The sequence below is a fragment of the Pipistrellus hanaki genome (assembly GCF_964339955.1).
Source record: "Pipistrellus hanaki genome assembly, chromosome: 1".
NCBI classification, from domain to species: domain Eukaryota; kingdom Metazoa; phylum Chordata; class Mammalia; order Chiroptera; family Vespertilionidae; genus Pipistrellus; species Pipistrellus hanaki.
Genome location: NC_140503.1, coordinates 35,466,951 through 35,482,325, shown reverse-complemented (window position 1 = coordinate 35,482,325; position 15,375 = coordinate 35,466,951). Strand labels below are relative to the sequence as shown.

Here is a 15,375-nt window from a genome sequence, read left to right as displayed (position 1 = left end):
TTCTTTTTCTTTTTCCTTTTCTATGTCCGGTTAACCAAATTATGTTTTTTCTACCTATAAATCTGAGAATAAGATACCTGAAAACAACAATAAATCCTCTTATGCCTCCTTATGATTCAAGAGTTTTTAAAATTCATGTAGACTAACTTCTTGAGCAGTTCTGTATGTTTAATTTCAACCTATGAAAGTAGCAATAAAGTTTCCAAAGTATCTAGAAATAAACAGATGTTTATAAACTACCTTGTCAGATTTAGTATCTACATTTTTCGCAGGCCTTCCTTGACTTGCTGCTTTTCTTTCTGCTTCATTAGCTAAAATAAAAATAAAATAAGTCAACCATTTTGACTAGACAGAAAATGCTTCATTTAAAGCACTAGGGCCTGGCCAACATAGCTCAGTGGTTGAGTGTTGACCTATGAACCAGGAGGTCACAGTTTGATTCCAAGTCAGAGCACACGCCCAAGTTGTGGCCTCAACCCCCAGTAGGGGGCATGCAGGAGGCAGCCAAACAATGATTCTTTTTCATCATTAATCTTTCTAACCCTCTCTCCCTCTCCCTTCTTCTCTAAAATAAAAAAAATACTTTTAAAATTTTATTTTATTGTTTAAAATATTACAAAGAGTAGTACATATGTCTCCTTTTCTTCCCTCATTGACTTTCCCCACAAAAAATGTATTTTTTTAAAAAGCAGTAGGTAATTTGGGAAAGGAAACAACAAAAAAGGTAACAATAGGAATGTATATCTTAAAGAATTTAATGATTAAAAGTCTTATTATAAAATAAGATAAAAACAAATTAAATTTCATGCCAAGTATAGACCATCTGTTTTAAAAAACAAAACAAGCCCTAGCTGGTTTGGCTCAGTGGACAGAGCATCAGCCTGCAGACTGAAGGGTCCCCGAGTTAGATTCAGGTCGGGGACATGCTGGGGTTGTGGGCTCAATACCTAGTAGGGGGTGTGCAGGAGGCAGCCAATCAATGGTTCTTTGTCATCATTGATGTTTCTATGTCTCTCTCCCTCTCCTTTCCTCTCAGAAATAAATATATATATATATATATATATTTTTTTTTTAAAGGTGTTAAGGTACTTTACCTTTTGCCTCTGAATTTCAAATATATATGGTAGAAAATTAGGAAATTTTTTAAAAAGCACAAAACAACAATAAAAAAATAATCACCCAATATTGTATTAGTAATAATCACTGTTGACCTCAGGGAACATTTTCCCAGTTGTTTCCTATGTTCACATATTCACATACATATCTTAGAACTGTGCTCATACTGTTCACCTTTTAACCTGTTTTTCTTTCCCCACTTAATATACCATTAAGCATTTTTTCACATTGCTCTTAAATGTTACACCACCCCATTTTCCAAATAGATGGACTGTAATTAATTGGGGCTATTAATTCTTCACTTTGAAGCACTGCTTATAGTTGGTCCGAAGGTTGTGGGTTATTGTTAAGCTGAAGCACTGCTTATACCAACTGAAGTATTCCCATGTTCAAGCACCCACTGCTAACTGGACGTTGGGGCACGGAAACTTATCTTCAGGTAACTGGAATCTCTCATTTCCTCCTCTCCTACTCAAGGGAGTACATGATGAATACCTCAAGGACCAAAACATTCTACAATAGTTTAGTTATTCAACAAGCAGTTCTTACCATTAGTAGCTCTTGTCACTGGCTTTCTTGTTGTAGTGGATGAGACTGTTCTGGCCATCTGCTTTGCTGCTAGAGTAGCTGATCGAGTCATTCTTATTGATGTGGGCATTTCAGGCTGTTCAACTGTGAGGGGGAAATAATCAAATCAAATGCTTTTTATAATTATTAAATTATTGTTATGGCAACATCAGAGCTTATCATTGCTAATACTCCTACCTTTTTTCTCTTTGTTCAACACTTTCTTTTCAGAAGTTGGTCTTTGACCAGGTCGAGTTGCTTGAACATCATTTCCAATAGTAATCTATTTAAAAGATTAGGTGCTATGTGATTTAATTGCATAATGAATCAAACCACCACATTTCTAATCTGTAAACTGAACCCCACATCTGAAATCAGCAAAATATCCACTACCTCAAATAAAATGGGATAAAGAAAAAAGTTTTCCATTATAAATTTTCTTACCATTTTTTTTTAGATTCCTAAATTTTAGAAAATGCTAATAATTCAGCATTTTCTAAATTTTAAACACAATCAAAGCTATTAAAAAGAACTGACTATAATCATCTGAGAGCCCTTAAACATACCAGTCATGTCTTTACCTCAGGACTTTTGAATTTTTGTCTAGAAAATCATTCTCCTAGATAGAAAACTCTGTCAGAGTTCACTCTTCTATTTCCTTAAAGACTTTATTAAAAATGCTACCATCTCAGTGAAGCCCAATCAAAATTCTACCTAATTCAGTAACCATCATCTCCCTTCTTTTTTTATTCCATCTGACTTAATATGTACTTATTTTCTTTTTAAAAAAATATATTTTAATATATTTTATTGATTTTTTTACAGAGAGGAAGGGAGAGGGATAGAAAGTTAGAAACATCAATGAGAGAATCATCAATCAGCTGCCTCTTGCACACCCCCGACTGGGGATGTGCCCGCAACCAAGGCACATGCCCTTGACCGGAATCGAACCTGGGACCTTTCAGTCCGCAGGCCGACGCTCTATCCACTGAGCCAAACCGGTTTCGGCTGTACTTATTTTCTTATTGCCTATCTCAGATAAAAAGAGAATTATTTTGTTCCCTATTATATCCTACCTAGAGCCTAGAACATGGTAGTGCCTCAAAATATATTAGATACGTGAATGTTAGTTTCCTTACCCGACAAAGAGGCTTGCTACTTCCTCCTTCCTCTCTTTACTTTCAGTCATCTTCCTAGTAACTTTATCCATCACAGTGCTCTGAAATCCATAATTTATAACACCCACCCTATATGTATACATTCCTATCTGCATTTTATGGTGTCATAAACTACATAATAGAAGACCAGTAAACTAACAAACAAAAAAAAGAGTGTGACTCAAAGACAAAGTTTGATATAGATTTCATAAGGGATATCTGGGCAAAGACTACTTTTAAAAAATTTTTTTTACTGATTTCAGAGAGGAAGGGTGAGGGAGAGATAGAAACATCAATGATGACAGAGAATTGTTAATCAGCTGCCTCCTGCACACCCCTCACTGGGTGGGCAAAGACTATTTTAAGAGAATATTTCTTAGCATTTAGTAAAAACTGCTCTATGTCACCATACTAATAACAGTGATTCTGGTACTATTAACTCTAATAAAATAATCACTATACTTGAAGCTGGCAAATTAAAAATAAGTTTATTTATTCTGAGAAAAGAAAGTATAATTTGCCATTTTAGTAACAATTATCTATTGTCAACTATACCTTAGTTTGCTCCGTTTGGTCTTTGGTCTTTGACCTTGTCATCCGTACAAAAGATGGAACAGCCTTAAAACAATCAAAACAAGATAAAAAGTTGTTTAAATGAACTTGTAAAATTACCTCCATGTTTCATTATGAAATAAAGTTCTCATTTTAAAGTTAAACTTTATTTGTAGTCATTTATGTCCAAAAGATACTTGCTAACATAAATTACTATTTTTTTCTGGTTCTGACCTAATTTAAATTATCTTTAAGTTAACTGAACCTGCCACCTTTTGGTGTATAGGACAATGCTCCAAAGGAGTCACACTGGCCAGAGCTCGTCCTGCATTATTAATTTTTAAATAAATATATTTTATTGATTTCGAGAGGAAGGAAGAGGGAGACATAGAAATATCAACCATGGATTGGCTGTCTCCTGTACACCCTTCTCCTTGGGATCAAGCCCAAAACCTGGGCATGTGCCCTGAGCAGAAATCAAACCACGACCTCTTGGTGAATAGGGAGATGCTCACCACTGAGCCATACCTGCCAGGCCTGCATTATTAATTTGTTAATGGTACAACCTCATTTAAAAACCTTCCCTGACTCTCCGTATCTCCCAGGATAAATGCCACGTCCTCTGGCATAACATTCATTGCCCAGCCTGGGTCTGCTTGCTTTCCTTGTTTTATCACAACGGGAGATCTGATTTTCATCTTTAGAGCTACTACTGGCATTCCTACCTCCTAGTAATTGAGTGAATAAAGGAACTAAGAGGAATGGGTGATTTTAGTCATTTAATCTCTTAAAATAAATTTTTCTCAGCCTTTTGGCTAAAATCGAGTATAATCTCTTAAAGAAAAAGGATCTGTTAAAAGGAACTATTCCTCTATGTCTACTTAGGATACTAAATTTACCTTTATTGGCTCAGCTTTCGTAGGATTCCGGTTTGAAAAAAGAAATGAAGGCACATCAGGTCTATAAAGACCCACTTTAAACACTCCTCGTTTAGCTTTCTCTCTTTGCTCTTTCAATTTTTGAAGTTGCTTTTCTTCTTTGTATTTCTGGAGCATTTGTTTTCGTTGCTCATATAGAAGAGTTTTCGCTGATTCTAAATAGGAATAACAAACAATCAAACACAGTATACAAAATTTCAGGTCAAAAGTTATACAAATGTCAAAAAAATCATTTTGTCTAACTTGAACAGCAACTAAGTAATAACGCTTTGAGAAACTTCTTAAACTCCTGAGCACTCTAAACACAAGTTATTTCAATCCCCATTCTTGTAAAATTTCTATTTCTTTTGCTTTTAACTGTTCAAATATTTATTAACTACTTGCTATGTACCAGACGTGTATTACTAACCCTTTCACTTAATTAAATTCTATGACAGTTAGCATCTAAGCTGACCTCCTGTGATTCTAACCTCCTGGTGAAGAAGTCATGCCCCATGTGTTGCCACCCCTCCATCAATGAATAGGGATATAACAAAAAAAAGTACTATGGAAAAGAATATGACTTCCAAGACTAGATCATGAAAGACATTCCAGCTTTTGCCTTGCTCTCTCTTGGATCACGTGCTTTGGGGGAAGCCAGTGGTATGTGGAGCCAGAAAGAGAATTAGGCAGCCCTATGGAGATGTCTACCTGACAAAAACTAAGGCTGCCTGCCAAAAGCTAGCATCGACTTGCCAGTCTGAGTATCTTTAGAAGCAGATCCTCCCGTCTTAGTCAAGCCTGCAGATGCACTATTGGACGACAACTTGACTGCACCTCCAGAACTACTATACCCGACTGAGCTGCCCCTAAATTCCTGACCCACAAAAACTGTGTGAAATAATAATGTTCTTTGTTTTAAGTCACTAAGTTTTGGGGTAACTAATACGATGTTTACTTTTAAAAATATATATATATTTTTATCGATTTCAGAGAGAAAGGGAGAGGGAGAGAGAGATAGAAATATCAATGACGAGGGAGAATCAACCTCCCTGAGGATAGAGTTCACAACCCAGGCATGTGCCCTTGAACAGAATCAAACCCGGACCCTTCAGTCTGCAGGCCGATGTTCTATCCACTGAGCAAAACCAGCTAGGGCTATAATTTTTTCCTTTGATATTAAAACTACTTGTCAGTTTCCCTAGCTCCCTCTTATTATTTTTCTTTCTTTCTTTATTAAGATATTACATATGTGTCCTTATCCCCTCATTACCACTCCCCCACTCATGCCCTCACCCCGCTGTTGTCTGTGTCCATTGGTTAGGCTTAAAGGCATGCATACAAGTACTTTGGTTGATGATCTCTTTTCCCCACCCTTCCCTACCTTCCCTCTGAGGTTTGATGGTCTAATCGATGCTTCTCTGTCTCTGGATCTGTTTTGTTCATCAGTTTATGTTGTTCATTATATTCCACAAATGAGTGAGATCATGTGATACTTATCTTTCTCTGATTGGCTTATTTCACTTAGCATAATGCTCTCCAGTTCCATCCATGCCGTTCCACATGGTAAGAATGCCTTCTTTTCTAGTGCAGCTTGTATCCCATTGTGTAGATGTACCACAGGTTTTTGTGTTTTAAAAAAATATATTTTATTGATCTTTTACAGAGAGGAGGGGAGAGGGACAGGGAGTCAGAAATGTGGATGAGAGAGAAACTGATCAGCTGCCTCCTGCACACCTCCACTGGGGATGTGCCCACAACCAAGATATATGCCCTTCACCAGAATCGAACCTGGGACCCTTTAGTCCGCAGTCCAACTCTCTATCCACTGAGCCAAGCTGGTTAGGGAGTACCACAGGTTTTTAATCCACACATCTGCTGATGGGCACTTAGGCTGTTTCCAAATCTTAGCTATGGTAAATTGTGCTGGTATGAACAAATTGTGCTAGCCTGGCAAATATCCTTTCTGACTGGTGTTTCTAGTTTCTTGGGATATATTCCTAGAAGTAGGATCACTGGGTCAAATGGGAGTTCCATTTTTAGTTTTTTAGAGGAAACTTCATACTGTTCTCCACAGTGGCTGCACCAGTCTGCATTCCCACCAGCAGTGCAAAAGAGTTCCTTTTTCTCTGCATCCTCACCAACACTTGTCATTTGTTGATTTGTTGACAGTGTGAGATGGCACCGCATTGTCATTGTTGTTTTTATTTGCATCTCTTGAATGATTAGTGACTTTGAGCATGTTTTCATATGTCTCTTGGCCTTCCTTCTATCTTGTTTCAAAAAGTATCTATTTAGGTCTGTTGCCCATTTTTTGATTGGGTTGTTTATCTTCCTTTTGTCAAGTTGTATGAGTTCTCTCACTTATTATTCTTAACTTAAGGTATTCTCATGTTTATTTAAACTGGTTTGAAAAACTGTAGGCAGTAAGAATAAGTAAGAGAATTTTGCCCTTGAAGGGCTCACACAGTATTGTAGGGAGATGAACACAGTTTCAGTTTGGTTTAGCACAGATCAAATAGTAGGAGAATAGAGACTTGGTACAAACCTGTCTGGGGAGATCAGGAAAGGTTTCTCAGAACAGAGATTACCTGAGAAGGGTTCTGAAGAATGACTATATGTTTGCCATTGGCTATGTGTTAAAAATTTTCCAGAAAGATACCTGCATACCTCGGTAAATTTACTTTTAAAAAAGCATATATTTAAATAGGTGAATTTTATGCTGGAAATTCAATTTAAATAAAGTTGCTTTAAAAAGATAATCCAGACAGAGAATAGAACGTGCAAAAGGTCAGATGATGAAGTGGTCAATCAACAACTTCTGATTGTTCCCTTCTTTTGATCCCAGTAAAACTGGCTCTCCCTTGAAGACGCTGCTTCCCCAGCTGTCCTCTCCAGTGTTTGACTATTTTTTTCCTCCCACACTGGTAACACCACTGGGCCTAAAGAGGGGAGGTGTCTCATCACTGCTTCCCACTATTTCTTCCTCTTCTCTAAAAGATCCCAGCTTCCCAGTTCATGTCATCAGATCATACTATCCAGTACCACAATTAGTCATCTATAGACCTTCCAGGTTTCACCCTTGTTCCTCAAAAGCTTTAGCCCCTAGTTCACTTTCACTGTCTCCATCACTATTCTTGTACAAACGTTGATGACCTCTTCAATACCCTGGCCTCTCAATTCTTAGGCTTCATTTCCTCCAAGGATCTTGCTTCTACTATGCCTCAGCTACCCATTCCCATGGTCACATCCATACCAGGATTTCAACCTTTTTCATTATAGCAGACATAAAAAAATAACATTTACACAGCACACTGGAGAACAGAGAGGCTGCTTGTGATCAAATGCAACTAGTCAAAGAGAGAGAGGTCTGACCAACCCAGGCCCTGCGTGAAATTCAAGGGCTGAGAAGACCAATATCTTGCCATACCTGTATTCATTTATGAGACAACTAGGCCCTTGAAGAAACTTCATTATTACCAATGAATAACTGTATGTCCTTCATAAGCCCAATTTCAAGCAATCCACTCTGATTACCATATCTCACCTTTCCAACAATTCTTTGGTCCTACCAAGACTTACACTTTACTGCTCTACAACCATCTTTTCACTGTCTCTTACCTCTCTTGTGTTATCAAGTTTCTTCTTAACCAACTTAGATTCCATGATTCATCATCACAATCACTACTTCAACTTTTGACCCCTCTCTCACTATGCTGTACCCTGGCAAAATTTGAACTGCTTATCTTCCACTTGGCAATGCATAACTGAATGGGGTTGGAAAAATAGACAAAAGCATGCTACTTCATCTCTGTTTGTGACTATAAACCACAGCTGGACCCTACATTTCCCATTTAATTATTCTTATTCTCTTCAATTACTATTTCATACATTATTCTCTCCTCAAATTTGAAATGGCTCCTCTCCCATCTGCATTCAAAGCTCCCACCTTGGTATCCGAGCCTGCACACTTCACCTTCTTTTCTAGGTAAGCTAGGTATGCCCCTATTAATACCCCCTCCATATACCCCTCGATTCTGTTCCTTCTCACCTACTCAAGGACACTCTTCCAGTTATTGACCTTCTCACTCATCTATTTTTCTCTTTGTACTGGGTTGTTGCCCTCATGAAGTTACCAACATGCAATAATTCTCCCCAACACACATCCTCACCTAGCTACTTGCCTCATTTTTTTTTAGAATATATTTTATTGATTTTTCACAGAGAGGAAGGGAAAGGGATAGAGAAATAGAAACATCGATGTGAGAGACACATCGACCAACCGCCTCCTGCAGAACCCCCACTGGGGATGTGCCCACAACCAATGTACATGCCCCTGACCGGAATTGAACCTGGGACCCCTCAATCCGCAGGCTGACACTCTATCCACTGAGCCAAACCAGTTTCGGCGCTACTTGCCCCATATCTCTATTTCAGTTTAAGGTAAAATTCTTCAAGAAAATTCTTTATATCCATATTTCTTTCTTTTTTTTAATATATTTTATTGATTTTTTTTTTTTTTTTTTTTTTTTTTTTTTTTTTTTTTTTTTTTTTTTTTACAGAGAGGAAGAGAAAGGGATAGAGAGTTAGAAACATCGATGAAAGAGAATCATCGATCAGCTGCCTCTTGCACACCCCCCACTAGCGATGTGTCCGCAACCAAGGTACATGCCCTGGACCGGAATCGAACCTGGGACCTTTCAGTCTGCAGGCCGACGCTCTATCCATTGAGCCAAACCAGTTTCGGCAATATATCCATATTTCTAATTCTCCTTCCATCCCCCTCACTTTTTTCAAAATTATGAAAAAATTCAAATATACACACAGTAGACTATAATAACATATCTATCATCCAGATTCAACAAGTATGAATACTTGCTGCACTTGCTTTGTTTCTGAGGTATTTGAAAACAAATTCTACTCAAAAAAACTTTATCTGTAAATATTTCAGTATGCACCTCTAAAATTAAAGACGTTTTCTTTCAGAGTCACAATATCATTAACATGCCTAACAAAATTAGCAGTAATTCCATGTTACCACCCATTACAGAGAGCAGATTTAGACCTCCTATTTGTTTCAAGTAAGTCTTTTTTAAAAAAAAAACAAAAAACCGTTGGTTTGTTCAAGTCAGGAACCAAACAAGACCTATATATATATTTTTTAAATATATTTTATTGATTTTTTAACAGAGAGAAAGGGAGAGAGATTGAGAGCTAGAAACGTCGATGAGAGAGAAACATCGACCAGCTGCCTCTTGCACACCCCCTACCGGGGATGTGCCCGCAACCAACGTACATGCCCCTGACCGGAATCGAACCTGGGACCTTTCAGTCCACAGACCTACGCTCTACCACTGAGCCAAACCGGCTTCGGCAAGACCTATATATTGTATCTGGATGTCTTTTAAGTCTCTTCATAAAGATATTCCTCCCTGTCCTTCTTTTCATGCAATTATCCTGTTAATAAAAGTTAAGTCCTAGAGAATGTCCTACACTCTACGTTTGTTTGTTCGATTTCTCCTATTTCTTGCTCATTCCTCTAGCCCTCGTATGTTTTCTATAAACTGATAATTATATCTAAGGAGTTGATTAGCGTCAAGTTCAACTTTGAGGGAAAGAATACATCCCAGGTGGTGCAGCCATTCTCTCTTGATCCATGTCAATCTGGCTACACTTCCTGAACTTCACTCTACAAAAACTACTTACCAAGATCACCAGTGACCTCCACAGAGGTTCAAATTCTCATTTCTAATATTTCTTGGCCTAATAAGAAGCACTGACGTAATTAATCAGGCTATCCTCTTTGACATGCTTGTTTCACTTGGTTTCTAAGATGCCACTCCCTTCTGGTTGAACTCTTTCTTTATTTGCATTGCTCCTTGTTTTTTTCCTAGTTTCCCCTCATGTCCTCAGCTTCTAAATGTTGGAGTGCTCATTCATTTTCTCTCCTTTTTCCACACCAAAACTTTAGATGATCATATCCAGTCTTATGGCTTCAAACACTGTGTATACATTGACAACTCCTGAATTTATTATCTCCAGTTCAGAATCCTCCCCTGAAGTCACCTTGTATATCCAACTACCTTTCCAGCAAACCTTATTCCATAGGCACCTCAAATTTAACGCATCCCAAACTGACCTCTTAATCATATCATCGTCCCCACCACACAGACACAAAACATTGTTCCTCCCTCAGTGGTTTATAATTTAGTAAATGGCTACTCTGTATTTTTAGTTGCTCAGGTCAAAAACCTTGAAATCACCCTGACTCCTCTTTATCAGCCCTACAATCCATATTAGGAAATTGCATTGGTTCAAACTTCAAAATAAACCCAGAATGCAACCCCTTATTTTTGCTCCTACCAATCTGGTCAATCATCAGCTACCAACTAAATTATTGCAGTAGTCGTCTAACTGGTCTCCCTGTGAGGCCATGCTTGTCACCCACAACCTATTCTCAACACAACAGCCAAAGAGACACTTTGAAAATGTAAATCAGAAGACATAAATTCCCATTAACCCATCAATGGTTTCTCATTTTCCTCAGAGTAAAAGTCAATGTCCTCATAAGGATGGCCCTCAGGGCTCTACAGGAGCTAGCCCCCTTGTTGGTTCTCACATAGCCATGCCTGCCTACTTGCTTTCTCTGGAACATACCAGGCCCACTCTCACCCTATAGACCAGGTGTCGGCAACCTGCGGCTCTTTTGAAGCTTTACCGCGGCTCCGACAACTTGCAAGCCTGTGTGAAAATGAAGGTAACGTCTTACAGCCCTGATGTGCTGACACTGTGCATTGAGGTTCAGGAGCAAAAATCCCATTAACCAGGTAAATTAAATATTTTAATTAGCTATTAATTTGCAAAAATATATTTTACATTGTTAAGTGAAAAAGTCCTTTTTTTCTTCAGATTGACAGCTAACTGCACGATCCGGTATATAGCATTAAGGTAAGAAACTATATATGCAATGTTATATTTGTTTTAAATGTCGCAATGGTTTTGCGGCTCCCAGGTTTTTTTTTCCTTCGGAAAAGGGTCCAAGTGGCTCTTTATGTCTTAAAGGTTGCAGACCCTTGCCCTAGACCTTTGCAAATAGAAAAAAACAAAAGATATCTTAATAGATATTGACAGGGTTAGACTTGTATTTGAGAGATTTTGGTCATGGAATTGAATATTTGAGAAGGCAGGAGTAGAAGCAAGGAGACAACCTAGAAAGCAATATCACTCTTAGGCAAAAAATGAACTAGCTCTGCCTTTAAAGGTCATCCTATATCCCTCTATGGCCCAGTTTTTATTTCTTCCCAACTCCAAGAGTTGTTATTCTTTATTCTCTCCCTCAAAAACCAACACTCTTCCTTTAACCTAAAACATGCACTGATCATCTCATCTCAAAAACAAAGAACCCTAAAACACAATTATCCAATTTTTGCTCTTTCTGATAGAATCGTTAAAAAAAATCTGAAATGTTTTAGCCTAACCCTCTCTTTTATAGAAACTATTACACTCAATTATGTTGAATGTCTTTTTATTTTTATAAGTTTATTTGAGCCAAATTGATGACATATGCTAAGGAGCAAGTAATTCAAATGCTTTATGTTGAATGCCTTGTTAAGTGCCACATAGTACACTGGTCCTGGAAAATGATAGAATTGGAGCAATGAACATTTAAACAACTTTACATCTCATTTCTTTCTCTAATTAATTCATCTAAGAAGACGCTATATCTTTCTGCCATTTCTTCATTTATCCTTGCTTTATTTCTTTATTTCACTGTAATCTGCTCCTAGTGCCTACCATATGAACACAACTAAATAGGAGTCCAGTGACTCCTCTGGTTAATGCAAAAGTTACTTGCTAGTTCTCTTTCTTCTCTATAGCATCCTTTGCCTTCTAAGATACTATCATTTGTTGACATCATTTCTTTTTTTACCAGTTGATTTTTCCCCCTTCCTGATGACCCTTTTAAGCAAACTGCAAGGAAGAATTCCTTGTCTTTCTAAGAAATGTTTTCATTGGCAAAGTATCTCATTTCATAGCTTCTTCAATCAGTTCTACTTTATGTCCCTTTTCAATTTATCTTGTCAACACATATCCTACCCAAGCTCCAGAAATAAGAACTTCAGAATTCCTATAAGGCAATAAAGAAAATAAAGTGTTATAATATTCCATAGGTGAATGGCTCCAACCTAGCTAAAATAGCTTTAGCCTAGCCTTTACTTTAAATAGACAGCAGAAAACACCAAGTTATTCAAAATGTATTACAAAACTCCATTCTTCTGGTTAGGGATTTTTTTTTTTTTTTAACCTCACTTATTAAATCAATTTTTCTTCACTCTTCAAAGCACTTAAAATTACAATAAACCTTTACTTACTTGGCTTGACACTGGCCTTTTCTGGAACAAGCTCCTGAGATGTCTCGTCTAATTCAAGAAGATGTCTACCCTCTAGGGTTGGAATGTTGACATCTTTCAAGCCAAAGTGTCTGTTTCGTTCATACTCCTTATGTCTGTGTTCTTTTTGAGACAGAGATTTCCTATGAGCAATTTTAGTTCTAATCATATCCGTACTCAAATCCTTTCTGCGTCGACTGGCAAAAAGTGAAGAAGCCATCCTGTCAGAGAAAAGAGAGAGACCAACTTACATGGTTTTTCATTTTATTACTTAAAAAAATAAAAATAAAAAACAAGATTCCAGTTCATCTCCTGTCCCAACCTCAGAGCCTTCTGAAATAAAAATGTTCAAATACAAAATGGAAAGTGACGCTGAAGAGTGGGAAGGAGGTAACCAAAAGATAAGACAGTACGACCTATTTTGGGGTTCTAAATAGGACCTTGTTTGACAGATAAAGTGAAGCTCAGGAAACTACAGTCCATAATAATAATACAGGAGAGTTTCTTAACTGTCCCCTAGTGATGAATGCAGGCAACCTGCTATATTTTTCTCAAGCCAAAACAAACAAAAAAACAAAAATATGAGATGCCTAGTAGACAAGTAAGGAAGGCACTGAATATATGAGATTAAGAAAAAGAAGGGTTTTCAGAAGAATTACCATGGTGCCATAGAAGGATAATCAAATCAGTTTGCCCTGGGGGGAGAGGGGGCCGAATAAAAAATTTTTTGGCCATGTAAGACATTATGTTGGCATATACCCTTTCTATAGAAAGATCCTTGGAGAATGTATTAATGCAATACAAGGGAGAAGGACAAGAAAGAGGGTGCCACGGGTTCCAAGAAACCATGGGTCGAACTGACAAAAAGAATAAAGGCAAGTGGAAAGTCTAAGGGAGTTACCGGTGCATCTGGTCTAGAGAACAACCAAGACAAACTGGAGGAAAAGGACTGGTTTTCCAGAGAAAACTATTGCCAGCTTAAAAGAAAAAGGGGGGTGGGGAAAAGAGGGAGGGTCTGCAATTAGGAAGTTTAAAAGGTTATAAGCACACCATGTTCTTCAACAATAACAACTAAGGAAGTCCATTAGAAAACTACAAATAAAAGAAAAACCTGCACAAGAAATGCAACAAATTCAAAATGTCACATGATTTTTAAGCAATCAACAAGAGTAAAAAAATGAGAATGCTCTAACCTGGATGCTAATAACATTCTCCTTTAGGAGCCCCAGGGAAATAACAAAGGGCTGTGCTTTTCATCAAGAACTCTCCCCTATATGATTTGCAACCTCCCACAAGCATTAATTTGCTAAATACTTAAGAAAAAATAAAACATATAGTAGTTGTTTTGAAATACAACGTACCACTATACAAAGCACCACTATACAAAGCACAAAGGGAGGGAGGGAGGGAGGGAGAGAGAACTAGTACTGAAGGCATATTTAATTATCTCCTACACCCTACTAAAGGGTAATTAGGTATTCTTGCCATTATACAAATGAGGTAAATTAACTGCCCGCGTGAGCACAGCTAAAAAGTGCTGCAGCTGGGATCCCAAGCCGGGCGGTCTGGCTCTTCACAAACATGTACATTCTCTTCTCCGGCTGCCCGGGGTTCCTTCCAGCTTCACAGTCTACCACGCCTTACTCTTGCTGGCCTGCACGGTCTCACCCAGGGTGTTTACAGTTGTCCCAGGATGGGAGAGGAGCTACTGAAATTTGCTGTCTGAGCCAACGATGCTAAATATCTATCTGCTCCACAGGGCCGGAGCAGATTGCGCCCCGATGGCGAAACGCTGACAGCTACCCAAATCAAGGCAACAAATATTTAACGCGGAGGACTGACTGTGTTTTCAGGAAGCGCAGGTAACGTGGTGCCAGCGGACCCTCCCCCTGCCCGCGGCGCGTCCCGCTCGCAGCTGTAGATCCTCAGATCCTTCTAGACCTTCTAGAAAGAAGCAGGCCAGCGCTCTCCCTCCAGCACCCCCGCACCCGCCTACCTGAGGCAGGTCCGGCGTGAAACCTCAAGCAAAGAGCAAAGAACTCCCTCGGTCCGGAAACCAACGCTGCGCTGCCCCTAAAGCAGGAACGTCTGCAACACGGGCGCCAGCTAAATTCAAACTTCCCACGCCCAGCCTCTGATTGGAGGGATTTTAACCAACACTTCCGGATAAACATGCCCCGCCTCTTCCCTTCGAAGAAGCTTGCGATTGGTTCGCTCCTGGCGCTATTTGAATTGATTGAAAGGTGAGCGGACTGTTGAGATGGGTGTGAGCGGGACCAATGGGCGGGTCCGCGACGCGCTATTGGCTGGGGGCGGGGCAGTGGGGGAAGAAGCGGGAACCTGGGCGGGTGAGGGCGGGTCTGCATCCGCCCCGACCTCCCAGGGGCCCGCGGGTAGCCGAGAAGAAACGTAGGAACTGTGATGGAGAGGGCGCTCAGAAAGTTTGCAAGGATTTTTAATGTCTTTATTTGGTTGCATAAATCCAGCTAAGCTTATTGGACTGTTTCTTTTTCCTTTTTTTAAAAAAATCTTTATTGTTGAAAGTATTACATAGGTCTTTCTCCCCTTTCCACCCCCCATTAACCTCTGTCTGTCTTCCCCCTGCCCCCCAGTTCATCACCCCCCCCCCCCATTGTCTGAGTCCACGGGTTATGCACATATGCATATAAGTTCATT

At 38.9% G+C, this 15,375-nt stretch overlaps 1 protein-coding gene across 3 annotated transcripts in view; it reads right to left on the bottom strand.

Annotated features, from left to right (window-relative positions):
- DLGAP5 (DLG associated protein 5) overlaps window positions 1-14,847 on the bottom strand; it is a 41,405-nt gene extending 26,558 nt beyond the window's left edge. For all 3 annotated transcript variants that reach the window (XM_084877462.1, XM_084877464.1, XM_084877463.1), the window contains exons 1-7: window positions 14,696-14,847; window positions 12,682-12,920; window positions 4,292-4,485; window positions 3,396-3,458; window positions 1,882-1,966; window positions 1,666-1,788; window positions 241-311 (exon numbers count right to left, since the gene is read on the bottom strand). In XM_084877462.1, coding sequence (XP_084733588.1) covers window positions 241-311; window positions 1,666-1,788; window positions 1,882-1,966; window positions 3,396-3,458; window positions 4,292-4,485; window positions 12,682-12,919 — 774 coding nt within the window. In that variant the 5' untranslated portion in view covers window position 12,920; window positions 14,696-14,847. The remainder of the gene's footprint in view (window positions 1-240; window positions 312-1,665; window positions 1,789-1,881; window positions 1,967-3,395; window positions 3,459-4,291; window positions 4,486-12,681; window positions 12,921-14,695) is intronic.
- Window positions 14,848-15,375: the final 528 nt, after the last annotated feature.